The following is a 20,307-nucleotide window of genomic DNA, read 5'->3' on the forward strand; positions in this document are numbered from 1 at the left end:
AGCACTATGGTTTCTGAAATCTACCGCAGGAATAGTATAGTCATATGTTAAGGTGGAAAATTTCTTTAGAGGATATTCTAAACTCAAGAATAAGCAAAGCAATCATTCCAAAAACTAAACTTGAAAACTCTCCTATGTTTCAACCAAAATGTGTTTTGATAGCCTGCATGTGTACCAAAAGTACCATTATACACTGAACACCATCACCCCACCTACCACCCCAGAAGCTTATGTTGTTCCTCAGGCAGCTTTGCTGACACACCCTTTATCTATCTTCTCTTTTTATTACAGTTATTCGAGCCAAAGTAGTGGGCAAGAAACTTATGAAAGATGGACCTTTTGGAACCATGCGATACACCGTCAAACAGATGAAGGTGCGTAAAAGAAAGATCTTGTCATACTGGAGTGAGCCTGTGGAACATTTCAGTAGAAATGCCATTTTCGGAATCTTGATCTCCTTGAAACTGCTTCTTATCCTAATTAATGTGTACTCTATGTGCTCTCATATCAATTTAACTCTTTGAAACCAAGGATCATTTCACACATGTGAGCAGTTTTGTTTACTCCGTATGGTTGCATGCTAACCTATACAATTGCAAAAAATAAAACAAACACGAACAGCTGCTCAGAAAAGCCTGCTTGCTCCTATGTGTGCACTGTCTTGTTAATCCATCATTCATCTTTGCCAGCGTTGGCAGCGTACAGTGTTCTGGCTGATAGGACTAGATTCTATTACATTTGGTAGTCATTAGAGATAAAATAATGGAAGGTATGGTAGCTACAGCCATGAAGAGTTGTTCTAATATTAAATATAGGACAATAGTTTTCTCACTGCACTTCTTAATTTTATATGAGGAAAAGTTTAGCGTTATCAAAGCTGTATTGTACAAGTCTGGGTTATTATGGCAATAGTTATAAGAGTCAGTCCTGAGGTACACTGTGAGAAAAATAGTTTCTCAAAACGTCATTGGAAACACAACAAACCAATGAAACAACAACTTCCTATATTCTCTCAAGTACTACAGAACAGAATTTCAGTTGCCACAGGAATTTTTCTTACCTAAATCCCCGTGTGGTGACGCAGTAACTCCGGCATGGACTATGATGCATCCTGTGGGGGGATTTTTGGCTGCTGGAGGTCTCCTTGGGGTAAGGGTACATTTGTAAGGGGTAAACTCCAGCACCTGTAACAGGTCAACTCAGACCTGTGCTAGTGGTATCGTTGGCGCGAATCCACATTGATCTGTGCAGGTGGATCAGGTCCAGGAAGGGAGTTTGGATACAGCTTGCATCTGTACCGCCGATCTTGCCCCTCTCGCAGGCCTCATCTGCCTGCCCTGTCACTGCTTTGTTCTGCTCTTCCCCAACCCCCTCCCTGCCCTCCCCTTCCTCTCTCCTAGACTTACATTCTCCAGTGTAGCTCCACTGGCACCAGCAAGAGGGCTCCGTTCTTCCCACTGGTGTGCTTGGGCCTTGCGCTGTTGCAAAGTGCTTCATGGTACTTTTGCAACAGCACATGCTGGCAGAACACATGTTCCGTCCACACAGGGGCTTGTTCGGTTCAGGCCATTGGTTACAGAAGAGGTATCATTTCTCTCTATGCAACACTGCTCTGGTGACAAACTCATTTTGAGACCGTTTCCCTCTATGGCCAAGGTGCCCCTCTGACATCACCAATTCACATAACCATTTTTTATGTGGGTGATCATGTCAGCATTTCAGAATGTCTCTAGATCAGTCTTTCTCAAACAGTGGGTTGGGACCCACTAGGTGGGTCGCAAGCCAATTTCAGGTGGGTCCCTATTCATTTCAATATTTTATTTTTAATACTGTATATTAGACTTGATGCCAGCATGATTTGTAACTACATTTGGGAAAATGTTACAGATCTGTAGTTTTAACAGGCTACTATATATATACTTTTAACAATAATAGTAAATGGGACTTAATCCTGGGTAAGCGTGGGTAGGATTGCAGCCTAGAATTGTTACAAATCTTCCTGCTTGATGTCACTTCCAGTCATGACATCAGTTATGGTGGGTCCTGACAGATTCTCATTCTAAAAAGTGGGTCCTGGTACTAAAAGTTTGAGGACCACTGCTCTAGATCATAGCTCATAATGTTCTTGCTTATTTTCAAGATTTTTGTTTGAAATGGAGACATTAAAACAGTCATCTGACTTGTTCACCACATATTATCAAGCATGGGTTTAAGATTATTAAACAAATAAACCCTGATCCTCTTGGTTTCTCAGCTAAGAGTGTTAGCAATTGCACCAATTAGAATTATGCTACTGTATTTTCATATGAAATGAAGCAAAGCATTGAAAAATCTACATAAAGTTAATTAGATTGCTGTTTGAACTACTCACTTTTCAGAGAAAAGAGCAGCTTCCTTCCCAGGCAACACAATCCTATGCATGTCTATTCAGAAGTAAGTTCCATTGTACACAATGGAATTTACCCCCAGGAATGTGTGTATACCAGTGGTGCTCAAACTGGTTGTGACTCACCATTGAAACTTAAAAGGGTCACTTTCCCTTTAAGGGGAGTGACCCAGAAATGGGTGTCCCAACAGCAGGATCTCGGCACCATGGGCACCCAGGAGCATTTTAATGTACCTGCAGGGACTGTGCAGCCTCCCAGAGGGTCCTGGAGGCTCACAGTCCCCTCTGCAAGCTTCCCCTCCTCAGCCGTGAGCTGCAATCTGCAGTCAGAGCCCACTTACGGTTTTGCAGGCTCCAGAGCTCAAACCGGAAGTGGGCTCCAACTGTCGATTGGAGCTCACTGCAGTGGAGGGGAGGCTCAAGGAGGGGGCTGCAAGCCTCCAGGACCCTCCAAGAGGCTGCACAGTCCCCCCCGGCATGTTAAAATGCTTTTGGGTGCCAGTGGAACTGCGATCGCTGGGACACCAGCAGGACACCCCCCCCACCTGAGTCCCCATCCCCGTCAAGACTTACCAGTGCTTCTCAGACTCCCGGAGAGTTTGAGGACCACTGGTGTATAGAATTGCAGCCTAAGGGTCCTCTCTGTGCTTTCCAGCTGATGTGCAGATTTCATTTAAACCTGTTGCTCTGGACTTTCTTTTGCCAATTGACCTCTTGTTATGTAATGTTAAAAAATCTGCTCTGGTTTATTTTTCTTGGCTGCAACATCTCAGTCATAAGACCAGTTAATATCTTTATAAGAAAAAAAAGGAACAAAGAGAGACTCTGGCAGTGATTGTAGAAATCTGAAACTTATTAGACAAAGTAACGGTTTAGAAAAACAGCCACTTGCCTGCCTCCTAATAACAGTAATTCTCTTTATAAGGCATCATCTAGCTAAGTATAAAAGCCATGAGCTGGAGAAGCCTGTTTCATAAGCTATCACAAAGCAGACTTGCTGCCAAAGCCAGGCTTGACACACCTCCTTCCCTGGAGTGGAATTTTTGCTTCAAGTCCCAGAGTAACTTGTTTTTGTTAGTTGTGAGGCTACATTGGCTTTTAGAAAAAAAATCAGAACATTTGTAATTTTTGTGCTTATGGCAACTGGTGGCTGATAATAATTAGAGCTGGGAAGTCTGCATTTATGTGAACAACAGCAAACAGCATCCACCACCTTTGTAGGCGTTAGGATCAGGCAACGTGTTACAAGAAACTCATGATTATCACTTCTGTACAGTATCCTTTTTTTTTTTTAACTGTGACTAGCAGCCACAGAGAGAACTGAACTATGGTGTAGGGAAGTGAGGGGCTGAATCCTTTCCCCTGAATCCCATGGAATCCTCCATGGTCCCGATTGTCTCCTTCCTGCTGCTATTTTTCCCAGATGGGCAGCGCTCACTGGGCTCAAAGGCAGCATGTGGGATAGAATGTTGGGAACAAGAGGGGGGATGTACCTCTTGCGTGTTCTCCTGTCTTCTCAAGCCTGGGTGGTGGGAACCAGGGAAAGGACCTTCTCTATGGCTGTTTCCAGAATGTGGAATACCTTACCTACTCCCAGATATTTGTCTTTCGCCACTGCCTGAATACTTCTTTGTTTAGGCAAGCTCTTGGCCTGTCTGCAGTGATATGTGGTTTTTTGTTCTTCTTCTGGCATTTTATTCTAATGTAGCTGTTAAAAAATTTTTCTTTATTATTCTATTGTTATTTCCAGGTTTGTTTTATACTGTAAGCTGCTTTGAGAGTTTCATTTAGAAGGGAAATAGTTGGATACAAACCCTGAAATAAATAAAATAAAATCCCTTTCGGAATTTAAAAAGTTCTGATTTTTGTTCTTTTTTTTAATAAGAGGATGGTTTGGAAAATAGTTATCAGTGTATAGTATAGTCAGCAATTCTGATTTTGTGCTATTACAGTATATACTGAAGAAAATATTTCTGACATGGTCTAAGCCCAATACTTTGTTATTGCTTAGGAATGTAAAGACAACATATTCTAGGGAGTGTCCAAAATGACATTATACACTACAGCACAGAAATCAGTCAATACACCTAGTAAACTGAAAAGACAAATAGCATAAGCAGTAACAGTATATCTCCTCCGTTCCCACATTTATAGTTTATCCTCAGCTGGGGTGGAGGATAGGAAACTCTATAGCATAAGAGAAAGGAGTTGGTAGTTAAACTGGCCTCCACTAAAATTCATAGGGTGGGAAAAAACCATTCCTGTCCCATGACATCAGTCTTAAGGTCATTGTGAAATGAGATGAACCACATGATTTGTATGTGGATTTTTCCTGCACAGTCCCACGTAATCCCCAAGAATGGAGGATTGCTTATTGGAATGCTGACTCAACGGGAACTCTTGCAGTCCTAGCAGGCACCATGAGGCCATGCTCATTAATTCTTTGTCCTCTGTCACTGGGTTTCCTAAAATATAGGACTGTGGTGACAGAAGGTTTACTGTCACAGCAATACTGTCTTCTTGAACGTTCTGCCCTGATAAAATGCACAATCCAAGTGAAATGTGTCCTGCTCCAATGGGTGTTGCATAGGAAAACCTCCCACCAGATTGTGCTCAGAGCTAATAAATATTAGCTGCAGGATATTCTGTGCATTATAAGTAAAAAAAAAGAACAATAACTCAGGATTTTTTTTCAAGATACTTTCTGTATTTTCACAGATTGCATCAAAGTGCTTTGTCCAGAGTAGCAGGGAGGGTCTCTCGTCTTTGAGTAAAGATCTTACAACATGTCTACATTAGAACATTAGAATCTTATCGCCTTTAAAAGGGGATTGGACAAGTTTCTGGAGGAAAAATCCATTATGGGGTACAAGCCATGATGTGTATGGCAACCTCCTGATTTTAGAAATGGGTTATGTCAGAATGCCAGATGCAAGGGAGGGCATCAGGATGAGGTTTCTTGTTATCTGGTGTGCTCCCTGGGGCATTTGGTGGGCTGCTGTGAGATACAGGAAGCTGGACTAGATGGGTCTATGGCCTGATCCAGTGGGGCTGTTCTTATGTTAACAAATATCAAGGAATTGTCATGATTGCTTCCTTCCAATCATCCTGGGAACTATACCCCTATGTAAGGGCTAGGCATCTGGAAACATGAGAGAACACATGATGCTTGTGATTAAGGCCAGACTAGGTGACATGAGAAATGCCTTATGGAATTTCCACCTCTTTAAACTTTTTTTAAAAAATAGTAGCAAAAGCCCCCTCACCCTGCTCTAGATTAGGATCGTGATGTGAGTGAGGGGAATAAATCCTTTTCCTCTTTTTTCCCAAAGAAAATTATCTCTTCTAAAGGTGCTGTTTGTCCAAACAAAGATGACATTTTGTGCCTATTTTTTTCCACCTGGAATAAATAGTTGGGGTATGTGTGGCACTTCTGGGAAAATCACATGGAGGGGACAGGTTAATCCCCTTCATGGTGATCCAAGTCTGGATCAGAGTCCCCTGTAGCTACTATGTTTTTAAACACAAAAGCGGCAGAATGCAGTCATGCACCAGTCTTGTCTCGGCTAGTTTGGTCCTAAGAAAGTTGAGGAAGGGGCTCAGTAAAATAAAAAAAGAAGAGACTATACTTGTTCACTGACATTAATGGTCTGTTAGACATGCTTGAAGCTGTACAAACCATTTGTCAAGTTGCTAGGACTGCAGTCTAAGGAAATTTACTACATTCTAGTTCTAATGAAATAAAGGGTACCACCCTGGAGTAGGTAGTTTGAATACTGCAACAGAAGATACTTAAAATTCCACCGTCAACTATTTTGTTGTTGTTGTTGCATGACATTTTATTTAAATGTCTTCTTTCTCTCTCTCTTTCCTTTTTAAAGATGTACAGGGGTTTTGACAAGATGCCACAGGTTCAGTACATCTACACAGAGGCCTCTGAAAGTCTTTGTGGGGTCAAGCTTGAGGTCAACAAGTACCAGTATATGATTACAGGTAAAGAAGTAGTAGAATTCTTGGTCACAGCTTGCTTGCGGGCTGTATTTGTTTCACATGTATTTTTAGAGGTGCTGCAACTCAGTGCTCGTGCATACAGTTTGCAAGTACAGATAAGCTTCATGTGTTTCAACACTGGTACTCCATTTAACCCATTTTTGCCTGGCCCACAGGTGTTCACATTTGGTCCCTGTTGCATATATGCAATGTTGGACAGAAATGGCTTAAGTCTACTTAAGTTATGTACTAGTCACAGACAGGAGAACTGTCTGCTAGTCAGTAAAAGACAGTTTTTTTTTAAATTTGAATGGTAAGATATATTGTACACATCCAGAAATTGTTAACATTTCAGCATTCAAATTCAGTGTTCTAGTCCTGAACCTTTTCATATTGAACTCTGAGGATTAAAAACAAACTTGATTTTCAATATGGAGAAACTTTGAATGCTGACTTGACAAATTCAGTACTTGTATAACATAATTTTTTCCTTGATCTGTCCTCCAGTTCAAATGAATAAAATTGGTTTGAGGCTCCCCTGTGCCCCCCCCCACAATGGTTTTAGGGCTTACATTTATATCAATGTTGATAAATAGCTAATATGCAGTTGTGTTTTTCTAGGCCGAGTATATGATGGAAAAGTTTACACTGGGTTGTGTAACTTGAATGAGAAGTGGGATCGACTGACCCTATCCCAGCGCAAAGGACTGAATCATCGTTACCACCTGGGTTGTGGCTGCAAGGTATGCACTGTCTCTGGCAATCATTCCTAGAACTATCAACAATTTACTGCCAAATCCTGTCCCCCAGCATTGGGGCCGGTGCAGGTGCGCTGGTGAAACGCACTGCATCCAATGATGGTGGGTGATCAGGAAGCCTGCCAGAGTTAAGTAAAATATATATTTTACTTCTCGCTGCGTAGGCCTCCTGGTGACCTATGGTTCTCCTCCTCCTACCCACACTGGTATAAGTCCAAGGAGAGAGAGGGATTGGGACAGTCCAAAGAATGGGGGACTGGATCTGGTGGGCGCATTTGCCTCCAAGATCCACTCCCTCCAGCCCATTCCCTGCCCCCTGCTCTCCTCACCTTGGAATGCCCTGAGCCTCCCCCTCCTCACTGCCAACATACTAGTGCCTGTGGAGCCTCCTGGAGCCTCTGCCATACATGCCACGCCTCTTGCCTTTTGTGGCAATGGCCCAGAAGCGTGCAACAGTAGCTCAGCTTTTGCGCCGCCATAAAGTGCCTTTCATTAACAAAATGCTAGTTCCAGCAGCATAAAGCCACAATAAGAATGGGGCCTTCATGTATCAGGAATGCCCTGGGAAGGGGGTCAAGAGAGGCAATAGAAGGGGAACTTATTGAATTATATCCCCTGTGAAAGAAAATAGAGCTAAATTGAAAAGGACTGCAAAGACTATGTGGCCAGTCACAAGGTATACCTCTCCATTTGTGCTCAGAGGTGCCAGATTCAATAAAGCACAGGGTGTGAGAAAGTTATATTTTCTGGACCAGCTGGCTTTGTAAAATATTGGAAGTATAGTCTCAAATAAGGGAGATGTCATCCCCAGAATTTTGTTGAACTATCTATCTATCATACAGTAAGGTCTGCTACTTTTCAGAAACTTTCAGAGTAGAAGCTGGCACAGCATTTAATTGTTCAGAGAGAAAATTCCAGTCAATACCAGATTCTTCTTAGATGGTTGAAGCTACCTCCTGAATTGTCTTCTTTTTGTAACTGCAGATTAAGCCTTGCTACTACCTTCCCTGCTTTGTGACCTCCAAGAACGAGTGTCTGTGGACAGACATGCTCTCCAGCTTCGGCCAGTCAGGGTACCAGTCAAAGCATTATGCCTGCATCAAGCAAAAGGAAGGCTACTGCAGCTGGAACAGAGGATGGGTGCCTCCTGATAAAACCATCATCAATGCCACAGACCCATGAACACCCAGTCCTTTCTTTCATTTTCCTTCCCTCCCATGTGGCTGAGCATTCTTGGGACACTAACTCATATCAGATCATGATGACAACCATGATATTAGTGCCTGTTTTTTTTGCAAATTCTAGCACTTCGAACTTTTTTTTTTAAATCAATGCTGTCTTAACTGATTTTGTTTGTTTGTTCTAAATCACTTTTTAAGAAGTTTTTGTTATCACCCATTTTGGTCCGAAAGTGTTTGTCTGCAAACTTGTTTGCACACCAGATAAATAAGGGCACCTTTGCTCTAAGTTATATATCACTATCTATATAGCAATATAATCTATATTTTTGTAGGAAAACAAAAATCTCAAAAATTTCTCGGTTGGGTATTGTATCACAATTTCACCCTCCACTTTGCTCCATACATTGCTTCTACTCTCACACATTCAGTCCTCAAAGGTTATGTAGATAAAACTTTTAAAATTCAACCAGTTAGGATTAATAATGTGAGCAAATCGAAGTATTCTGCCCGAGGGAAGGAAAGAAAGTTACGGCGTTTGTCCTGGATGGAGTAGTGGGGCAAACCAGCTGCCAGGTGTATTAATGGCAACACAAAGTGGCTGTCCATTTTCCAGATGCAAATTCATGGCAATTCTGAATTTGTACAGAGCATGAACAACAGCTTTTAAAAATCAACAGCAATTAATGGCTGTTCTAATTGCAAATACAGGGCAGAGAAAATCTGTTCAGAACCCAATCAGTTCTTGGCATTTTTGTGGTCTTGCCTTGGCTGCAAAGCTGACTTTTCAACATCTGTAAAAACCCAAGTGGATGCAAACATGTCAACACAATTCTAAAAACAAAACAGAAAAAACAACCTCATGCAGAGATGCTTGGAGAGGGATATAAGGGAAGGGGGGGCATTGGAAGAAAGGGAAAAAATTAGAAAATGAAGGCTGTTTGTTAACATAAAGAAGTCAGCTCCCAAAATACTGTTTGGCTGAATGGAACTGGGTATAGAAGTGGTGACATAAGCTATTTTTGACAGGACATGGAACTGTTTCAAGCTATTTGCAATTGAAAGGTTTCATTCTTTTATTTCAAAGGAGCAATCTTCACATTCCAAGTCACTAGTTCCTTTTTTATTTTTGTTTAATTCTAAAGATGTTAAAACTCCAGTGATTCTTTGGTAGTGATAATTATCTCCATTTTATTCCCTATGATCTTCCCTCTCCTCGCAGCTACAATAAGGTCCAGTTCACACAACTGTTTCAGAGACTGAAGGGTCACTACATTTCCTCCCTTTAATATTCATGTGCTGAAATGGCCTTGTGACCCTTGTGGTAAGATTGAAGATTAACCAGACACTCTGAAAAAATGTTACGTTTCTAGGACTTTTTATAGTGTGCTAATGTGTGACCTCTTACATGTGGGAGCCTTTTCATAAGACTACGTTTTCATGAATATTAAGGAGAAAAATTACTCCTCGATCACTTTTCCCCCTCTGAATTGGTCACTATGTACAGTGAAAGCAGAAGAAACAGGCAGGTGAGATGGATAGAGAATACACCATCCTATCCCACTCTCCACTAATGTTCTTGGTCGTACCTCTCCACAGGAACATTTTAGGGCTGTGTGTATGCATTGTATTCCTGCAGTTGTGGTTTAAGCAGACCTGTCTTCATGGGCTCACTGTGCCCTCTGGCAATAGGGCTAAAGGAGGGGGCTGCCCCATCTTCACTGTGGATTTGATGATTTGATCATTTTTATTATGAAAAACTATAATATAAAAATGTCTAATAAAATAAAAGTATTTTACATTTTAATGTTGTCAAGGAGCAGGGTTTCTGATGGGATGGGCAACTGTATATTTTACTGAGGTTTTGGAGGGGGATGACACTTAACACAAGTTTTGCTTCCTTTTTATTATTATTTATCTTACATTGCTATATATCTCTTCAGTTCATTCCGTGTAGGAAACAGAGCTGTCATAGGCTGGAAATTGCCCTGTGATAGAAATAAGCATGACACAGCTGCCTTCTCTATTGAAATGATTGAATTAGCCCTTGTGGCCAGAGGAGCTCCATGTCTACACTGGAGTTCCCACACTTTCAAGAGATTGCTTAGCTGGGTTCAGGACTTCAATCCTGTACCTTGAAGCACTGAAGTCCCATTAGAGTTAATAGGATTTTGAGCAGAAGCCCATCTGGTAATACAGAAGAACATATGACAACATTATTCCTCACTCTATCGCTTCAAACTGGAGATGGGGGTCATGTGTTTGAATGGTATCTCATGAAGAAAAAAAACTTGAGCATGGAAAATTGGTATATCAAGAGAGACAACCAAATTAGAACCCCTTTTGCCATTCTATATGTCTTAAGTGATTTTTAATATGGGGACCATTCAGTCATACAATCTCCAACCTGAAGCATTATGCATCTGATGAAATCAGAAGATCTTTCGTTTGTGCAGATCAGCTTGATCTCAAAATTGCATGTGCTATGACAGCACATTCATAGCAGGGCCTGAGAGACAATGTTAAATTTTAGAGTCCCATGGTTGCAGTGTGCCCAATTTTTGTACTGATTGCTAGGGAGAGCATCTCACCTTTTAAGCATACTTCTTTCCAGAACCATTATTAAGGAGATTTCACAGACCATTGATGATAGAAAGGCTCATGAACCAATACTTTAAAAGAGTCAGACGATCTACTGCTGTGACTCTGATACTATTGACTCTTAATCCAACTGCAACCAAGGACTCCTAATCTAACTGAAATCAAGTTTAGAGGCACATCCACTTTAGTGCTGAACCACAAGTGTGAACAATATTTCTTAAAGGAAAAACTACCTGTCTCCTCACTTTGAGAGTGGAATGCCGCACAGCAAGTGCAGATAACAAGGACCCCTTGTTTGAATGGCCAAGGTCATGCATGGGAGTGGTCCATAATGGGGTCCTTCACTGCATTAAACCAGTGCATATTGGAAGTTTATCAATACTTCTCTGAACCCTTCAAAACATCTGTGCACATGTGCCCTACAGGAAATGGTTTGTGGACCGCAGGTGCGTGGACCACAACTTTCTTTAACACCCAGTAGGAAACAAGTTATCAAGGCCTGTACATACTTGCCAATAAAATTTATAAACCAAACCTTGCAAGTTAATAAATCCCTTCAGCTTCACTTAAAATTAAACTGGAATTTGAGCCAATCCTCACCACCCAATCACCACCCTTTTGGAATGGATGTTAACAAGTCTAGCTTATGTAGCAGTAGGATAGATTCAATGAATCCGGTGATGAGAACTGGGGACAAAAAAAACTCAGCATCTCCAGCAGCAATTATTACACTGCAGGTTATCGACTTGTGGAGTCTTGCTGCTGAAGATAAACCTGGCCTGATTTCAAGTCTTGAAAGGTGAGAAGAGGAAGCAGGCCTCTTGCTGACTGTGCTTTTAATCTGTGTTTCCACTGAATGACAGCTCTGTGGATTTTTGCTTTCACTGACTGTTAAATATTACAATCATAACTAACACCCTACAGTATTGCAATCAAGTCACAATGGAAATCTCTTTAATCACTAAGAAGATGCAGTTCTTGTACAGGCTATCATATATCTCTGTGCTTTGTAGGAAACAAAACATGAATAGGCCATCCATCCACCAAGGCTATTTATCTTTTGTACACAGATTTCCATTTTACATTGCAGAAGGAGGGAAGAGTTATTTGGAGGCATGCAAGACAGCTAAACAGGCATGGGCAGAGGAAAGTAACCTTTCAACCTAGTGAATAAAGAAACTGTCATTAGAGGCTTAAAAAAAATCAAAAAGGAGAGAAAAGAGTGAGGGGGAAGAACCAAGCAAAAAATACATTTCTTTTGTGAGACCTCCAAGTTCTTCATATTCTAATCATTTTCTTTAAAAAGTTGTAAAGTGCTTTCTAAGCTTGACTTCATTCCCTCCCACAACAACTTGTGCCATCATCCCTGCTTTATAGCTTACCATGACAGGAGTGGGCCCTGAACTAGGTAAGCCTGGCAGAAGTGCAACCCGCTGTCCACCACACTGGCTGTCAGTATCACTGCTGCCCAGCTTAGCTTTGCACTTGGCATTTGGGGCTGAGCCAAGCCTGTTGAAGTCAATTAGGGTCCTTCCACTGATTGCTAATGTCCTGGGATATAGGCCTGTACAAGCCCATTCAGTTCAAAGAAAGCTAATTCTAGGCCTGTTTTCTCAGAAGGGCGCCTCACTGAATTCAATGGAATTTACTCTCAAGAAAGTGGGCCTAGGATTGCAGCCTTAATCTGTTTTCTGCATTAACATCCCTAATGGTTATGGAAATTCAAGAGTGGAGAGCAACTCAGTCTGGGAGAAAAATCCTCCCCAGAAGTAATGTACTTTTTGCCAAGTTTTGTAGCACTGTTTACAGTTTTCCTCCTTGTTTGTTATTTATAAATTTTATATTCATTGAATGTATATTGTCTTTTAAGGTAATAATGTTCACTTTTATAGTGTCCTTTTATTCTAAAACAATAAAGTGTTTTATTTCTATCACTGGCACTGTTTTTCTGCCTTGATTTACTTTAGAGCCACCTGACTTGCTATCTGTCAGCTGGAAACAGAATGCTAAATGACAGGATTCTTTCTTACAATTCTGTCCTATCCATGTTTACTAAGAAATAAGATTTCAGTAGAACTTGCTTACCCCTAAGTAAATGTAAATAAAATTGCAAGTGCTGCCCAGCCACCTTTACTTCTGAGGCCAATCTTGCTGCATTTTGGAAACATGTAAATGAAATGGTCAAAAGGCCAGAATCTGCATCCAGAAATCTCTGCCTCAGTGGATACAGAAGTTTTTTGCTAGCCTTACCTCAGTGAATGGGGAAGCCCAGCCCAGTACAGCCTTCCTGGTCAAACTAACCAGGTAGTTTGCTACCTATATTCAATCAATACAACCTGGAAGCTGAACAAAACTGCCTGCAGTGCCTTTCTTCCCCAATAAGTCACTACAATCACAAGTACTGTATTTCAGGTGCCCACTTGGTCTAAGATCTGGATGCCCCACCTTGGGTTCTCCTCTTAGCTTTTGGCTGAGACTTCCTGGCAACTTGGCATGGAGCTTGGAGATTGCCAGCCCTCCTTTGCCTAGTCACTATCTCCAAGAAACCTGGGACAGTTAAATTGCGGCCTTTGGCTCCCTTCATCTTTCTCTCCCATATGCAGTGAAAAATGTGGTGGGGAAGTTACTCCTCTCTGTCTTTTTACCTTGAAGCCTGATTTTTATCAGTTTTAGGTCATAGGCTCAGAGGTCTGCCTTCAAACTCCGTCAGATTTGGTCCTCTTGACTGATCAGGCAATGACTCCAAAACTTTTAAATTTCATTTTTGATTTAACTCCTAGGCCCCTTTTATATGTGGATCTGTTCCAGCCTCCTCAGAAATCTGAAGTATTGGTCAAGAGTGCCAGATGGCTGGGAGTAAATTCCCCATCTGCAAGTTTGGGTTAGCAGGCTGCTTGTCAGATAACTAATGCTGGCCTTTCTCCCCCCTCTCCATTAAAGCAGCCAAACTGCAGCTGCACCTCCATATTTTTGACCAATCCCATTTCTCTGTGCCTATCCATAGATTTCCTCTAGAATTTCACCTGCTTGTCCTAGAGCCCGTTATATCTGAGAACCCCTTGGAGTCCTGAGAAATCCAGCACACTGCATATGTGCTGGGTCAAAACAACAAGGCCTCTTGCTAATTCCTCTGCAGATGCTGTGCTTTCCCTTCTCCTAGTATTCAGAGCAGAGCCAGTTCTGCTAATTGGTTTCTGTTATTGCTGCTATGTTATTTTATATGCTTTCTTGGCTTCCCTTGTATTGTAAATAATCCCTTCACTAAAGCTTGTTTGCATTTCAGTTACATCCAGGCCCTGGCTCCTTTTTTCTCTCTCCCTAGAACCACACTGGGGATGGGTCTGTCATGACTCACAGTCCCTGTATCTGTGTTTGTGCATGCAATGTCTGTAAACATGCCCTGAAGCACTGGGGGTAATGCAGCCCAATCCTATGTACAATACTAAGACAATTGTATGCATGTCTAGTCAGAAGTTAGTCCCACAGGCAGTGGCATCACTAGGAGGGTGAGGGGGATGCGGGCCGCACTGGGTGACATGCACAGGGGGGTGACATGCTAAAATTGCAGTGGTTAGGAGTAACCCCATCATATTATGTACTGTTGGATGCGGATGTTTGAGCAGAATGCAGTGCAAAACACCTGAGTAAAATATCACATTTCTGTCAAAAGTTATGGCCAAAAAACTGGAGAACAAAAAGTGCATGGAACCCTATGGAAAGTGAAAGTGAGCCGTATCGCGCATTTACTTGCAAGTAGGCAAACTTGCCTTAGTCCATTGGAAAGGGCATGCTGAGAGGAATCCAATGACACCAGAATGGCACTGATCCAATGAATACAGTCCCCAAAAACACCTGAGAAGGAAGTCTCCCTCCAAGCACATGAATGTATTGAGCCCTATGGAAAGCAAAACTAAGCCTCCCTGTTGCGTTTACTTGTGAGTAAGCAAACATGCCTTGGCTGGTGTGGAAGATCAGGTGAAGGAGAGTGCAAGGCTACCAGAATGGTCCTGATCCTATGCACCTGGAGCTAAACAAGTGCTCCAGAAGGCAGCCCCCCCCCCCCCACTAAAAAGGATCAAAACAGAGGCTTCAGCTGATAAGGTGAACCTTTTTGAGACTTGCAAAGCCAGGTGGAGCCTGACAGTGATCTGGTTTAAACAGAAGTCCTTAAATTCAACTGGTCACTGGGTAGGGCTGAAAACCTTACTGGTTTTGGAAGTGGAGTGTTATTGCAGGCATGCTAGAGAGAAAATTCACTTGGTGGAACAGAGCTGGCTTCTGCTTATTTAATTGTTTTACTTTAATTATTCATACTTATTTATTTTAATTTGCCTGATGATGTTACTTCCACCATGATATCACCATGATATCACTTCTGGTGGATCTTGGACAGAATGTCATTCTAAAAAGTGGGTCCCAGTGCTAAAAGTTTGAGAACTGCTGCAATAAGGTGTTGGTAAGTTGACACCCTTGGGGGATGTGACACCACTAGTGACCAAAATCACTAAAATCACAGTTTGGAGGAATAATACCATCATGTTATATATCAATCAATGTGTAATTTCATGCAGAATGTGTTTTATCAAAAGGTACAGCCAAAAAACCAGTGGGGATGGAGTGATGGTACATCACAATGCCCACCACCTGGGGTGTTGCCCTGCCCACTGCATGGGGGGGTGACACGCTGGCATCCCGCACCGGGTGACGCAAACCCTAGTGACGCCACTGCCCACAGGAAAACTTAAGTCCCAAGAAAAACGTAATGCTGAGTTTCTTCATCTACGTCAGGGGTGCCCAATCCGGCTTAGGGGAGCCCCCAGTCTCCAATGAGCCTCTGACCCTCTGGAGACTTGCTGGAGCCCATTGCTGGTCTGATGCAACTGCTCGCAGCATGAATGATTGAATTATTTTCCCCTGTCTGCAAAAGTACAAAGGGAGAAAATAGCAAGTAAGGCACTGCTAGAAGGCAATTGGAATGAAACCCAATGCACAGCAGAATCCTAGAATAATCAGGGAATAGCATTAGGGAATACACTTTAACTATAGTAGTGATCTTTCTTGCAACTACTCAGATCCAGGAAAGAGAAAAATCTGCACTAAGCAATGAAGGGGTGAAGACTGCAGGAATTGGGATAGAAATGAGAGGATGGCTGCAATCCTAACCACACTTTCCTGAGAGTAAGCCCCATTGAACAAAATAAGACTTTTCTGAGTAGACCTGGTTAGGATTGTGCATGATGATCAGAAATGGACAGAGAGAGCATCCACTTCCATATTCTCCATAACCACACCTTACTTTGTATCATGCAATAAAGGTCCCTTTTCTGCTTGTCCTGACATCCCCACTGCCCCCATTATTGGTGCCAATGATGCTTCAAATACATATGCTTTATGTGCATGCCATGTACAGTACAACAAGGAAACAGTACCCAACAGTGTACCATTGGCCCCTGGCGTGAGCAAGTGCATGGGGTAGGAGGGCAGATTAGGAGCAGTGCTGGTGTTCCTCACAATTTTATTAAATACACAGTCTTACGGCAATAATGAACAAACTAAGGTCTTGCTTTAAAAAAGTGTTCGTATGTATCCAAACCTCCTTTATAAGCATACAGAAGTGAACTGACAAATTCCAGCTTCCAAACACCATGAACAAAGAAACCAGGACATCTATGTAAATAATTAGAACATTTAAGTTGGGATGGTACCAAAATAGCAAACTGGAGAGTCCATTAGATCACTGAAAGAATGAAAAACGTCAACTTGGAGAGGGGATTTTGGAATTCTATAGCAAAAGAGAGGCAATAGACTGCATTTTTCAAGCTTGCTTCACTGGATGATGCTGGTACTAATGTATAAGAAGCAGCCAAGCTCAAAACAGGTGGTGTTTCATCATTACAGTAAAGTTCTCCTATACACTGCTTCTTTTATTTGCTTATCACTGAATCACAAGCAATTCCAATATAAGTAAAGGACTTGGAGTCTTTCCAATGTAACATTAGTCACTGCTACCCCTCCTCACCGTTCATGTCAATGTACATGAATGAAAACTCACACATCTTTTCAAGAGCTGTACAGCAAGTAGGAAAAGATGCCCCATGTTTCCCAAGAGTTGGTGGGGTGGGAGTGGAGAAGGTGATTTGATTGCATTCCTGTGACTCTCTTCCAAAGATATTGTAAGGTTTCTCCTGTTTCCTACAGAATCACAGTTCTTTTCTCTGTGCATTGTGTCATCACAAACACTAAAACAAACCAAAGGCACTCACCATCTGCTTATGGCTTGGGAAGAACGTCTGCTCCACAAGAGGAAACTTCTCTGGACCCAGGGTGTTGAAGATTTTAATTAACTGAGAGAACTAGAAAGAAACAAGGAGGATTTCTATAACATTACAAGCACTTACTGCACCACACCTTTTCCCCATTCCCTATTATAACAAAATATGTGAAACTGAAATAGCTGCATATGTACATTTCCCCATTATCCCACCTCCATCCCCTTTCCCTTCCTCTGTTATTTCTCTTGTGTCAATATCTGGACTGCAAGTCCCTCAAGGCAAGGACCTGTTTTGTTCACTCTATGTACACTGATGGCAGAATATCAACAACAACAACAACAACAATTTCACAGTTGCTCCCATCAGTCAGGAGAACTAAGAATCTAACATTCCCACTACTAAAAACACACAGGCATAGCAGGAAAACTTAGATCTCTACTTTCAGGATGATGTACAACCCCTCTAGGGATTGACAAAGAGCTCTGAAGCTGTGCTGCTCCTCCTACTGCAGTACCATGATGGGACTTTTAGAATGCACCCTTACAAGTGTGCATCAACACTGTGACCAGGACAAGCCCAACCTTGAGACCAGCTGATGCAGTAGACTGCAAGGAGTCTGAAGAGTGGAAGATTCGGGTGACTTTCACCCTGAGGCTGCCGCTCTCCAAGCCACTGCGGGTCATGCCGCAACGATCTACTTAATCAAATGAGAAATATATCAGTCCATTCCTTACCGTGCTCCTCACATGCTGTCAATAAACCTGAAAGTGTGGGACTTCTGGTTTTATTTACTTCCTTCTTGGAGGAAGACAGTGGAACAGTGCAAATGGGAAGCATGGTAAGGGTTGTGGTTTTTGTTTAGTTGCTTGATTTGTAGCACAGAGACAGCAGAACTGAGATGGCATCACACAAAATTCTGGGATGCACCACACTTGACTGTGGTGCAGAAGTCTGGTCCCATTTGGAGTATGGCTAAAATAAAATGAACCTTTTTCACAAATGGGTTTCAATGTTTGGAATATCAGTTCCTAGATTCCTAGTATGAGCAGGAATGGAAACTGTCAGACTATGAAGATATGATTGAGGGTACAATCCTAACCAGGTCTACTCAGAAGTAAGTCCTACTTTGTTCAATGGGGCTTACTATCAGGAAAGTGTGGTTAGGATTGCAGCCTGACACAATTACTCCTGTTGGGTTGTATCCAAATAAACAACCCATTGGTCCTTGACATCTCTGGAACACTGGAGACTCTCCTTGAATCTCCAGTGTCCTGGAGATGCAAAATGCTTTAGTCATTGCAATTGGCGACACGCCATAGAGCACAGCCTGGCAGCCACAACAAGACCCAAGCAGCCATGCCCAAACAATGGCAGTTACCACAGGTGCACCGCAGTGTTGTCTTTAAGCACTATCATTTACTGCCTCCAAAGTAAATAAGTCCAATGGGTAACAGCAAACAGCATTTGGAGACAATACTGCAGTGTTAGCAAAACTAGCAAAATGTACCATCTAGAGGGGATGGGAAGGGGGGCCTCTCACCGTGCCTGAGCAACTTAATGGTTCAACCCATGGACTTTCTATTATTCTAAGCCAGCAGTGGCCAATCTTGCCACCGCTGTGCTATCAAAAAGTGGTCCCTGTCAGACCTGTTCCGACCAGGCTCCGCGTTCAGTCCTCCTCGATAGGGTGGACAGGGACACCCTGGGCAGTCATATCTGCCTCCTGGTGTCCCAGAAAGCCGCATGATAGGACATCTGGGCAGACATGACTGCCCAGAGCGCCCCTGTCACCCAGTTGAGGAGGACTAAAAGCAGTGCCCACACACTGGGTGGTAAGGTCCACATACTGGGTGTGTGGTAAGGTCCACACACTGGGTGGACAGATTCAATCAAACCCCAGATCCAGCCCCCAGGTCAGGGTTCGAGCAGCCCTGTTCTAAGCAATTCAATGCGATTAGCAATGGCAGGAAGTTAGGCACAAAGCTAGGCATGGATGGCACAAAGCTTTTTGTTATTTTAACCATGCTAATTATGTTGCTACATCTGTCTGAAATATAAAAAGGGGGCCACAACAAATGCTCACAAACTGCTCCACTGTTTTACAATGTTATTTTTATATTATATTCAAGAGTAGCACACTAAACCTTGCTGATAATCTGATCACTTCCCCTTTCCTCACATGCAAGCTGAAATCTGCTGTGTCACCTCTGAAGCAGGGTGGCCAGCCTCTACCATCAAGAGCTCTACAGTGCTGTGGTGGTAGGGAGTGCAGTGTGTGTTCTCTCCAAAGCTCCTTTGTAATGTGGAGGCCCTTGCTTCACATACATCCTACCTCGACATACATCTCCCCCATCATTATGGCAGACATTTGCTACCATTTTGTATTTCAAACTGAGTTGGTTTGCTACGTTTATATATTTTTAAAGTATTGTCACTTGTCTGGAGTTGAGGGGAAATGGGCAAAGGTCTAAATGCATTCAAGAAAAGTATAACATTTGGTTGTTCCAGGAAAATGAAAACACCCAGCAAATATGGTGAAAAATTCAAGGGCAAAAATTATACACCAAGACTGTATGAGTCTCAGATATAACTATATCTACATGCCTAAATAAACAAAAATACTCCTTCAAAAAGACCAGAAAATGTTTGAGAAAATCCAGAAATCTGGTACTAGCAGCATGTGTCCCTGCAGAAAACCATCCCTGGAGGATCAGAAGGTGAGACTAAATAAAATAGCCCTTCATATTCTTATTGTTGGCAACACAGGTTGTTGATGCAGGAGAAAAAGGACAGCTTGTTTTCTTAACTACTCACACTAACCCTGAACATCTGATGAGAAAAAGAAAATAAAACTGTTTTGACTAGCTTAGTGAGCAAACATACATTAGAGGTTATGGAGGGAAAGTGAGTGAGAAAGAATAGACACAACAAGCAAGACACTTATGAGCCATTGCGCTGTTATGTGGCACAGCCAAATAGGCAAACACAGCTTTGTCTCATAAACTGAAAGGTATAAATTGCTCCAATGGAGTTTCTGGGGAGACCTCATGGATTGTCTGTCCTGTGGATGGGTATGTGCCACTTCTCCACTACATTATATCAGAGCTGGACCCAACCGAATA

General features: G+C 42.3%; 2 protein-coding genes across 4 annotated transcripts in view; one reads left to right on the top strand and one right to left on the bottom strand.

The window, feature by feature from the left end:
- The window catches only part of TIMP3 (TIMP metallopeptidase inhibitor 3), a 60,294-nt gene extending 47,444 nt beyond the window's left edge, over positions 1–12,850 (top strand). Inside the window, exons 2-5 of the mRNA XM_066634325.1 lie at positions 292–374; positions 6,268–6,379; positions 6,998–7,119; positions 8,119–12,850. Of these exons, the coding sequence (XP_066490422.1) occupies positions 292–374; positions 6,268–6,379; positions 6,998–7,119; positions 8,119–8,316 (515 nt within the window). The 3' untranslated portion in view covers positions 8,317–12,850. The remainder of the gene's footprint in view (positions 1–291; positions 375–6,267; positions 6,380–6,997; positions 7,120–8,118) is intronic.
- SYN3 (synapsin III) overlaps positions 1–20,307 on the bottom strand; it is a 195,992-nt gene that overhangs the window by 138,326 nt on the left and 37,359 nt on the right. For all 3 annotated transcript variants that reach the window (XM_066633384.1, XM_066633385.1, XM_066633386.1), the window contains one exon: positions 17,177–17,266. In XM_066633384.1, the coding sequence (XP_066489481.1) occupies positions 17,177–17,266 (90 nt within the window). The remainder of the gene's footprint in view (positions 1–17,176; positions 17,267–20,307) is intronic.

This window comes from Tiliqua scincoides, chromosome 7 (genome assembly GCF_035046505.1).
Source record: "Tiliqua scincoides isolate rTilSci1 chromosome 7, rTilSci1.hap2, whole genome shotgun sequence".
In the NCBI taxonomy this organism is placed as follows: Eukaryota; Metazoa; Chordata; class Lepidosauria; order Squamata; family Scincidae; genus Tiliqua; species Tiliqua scincoides.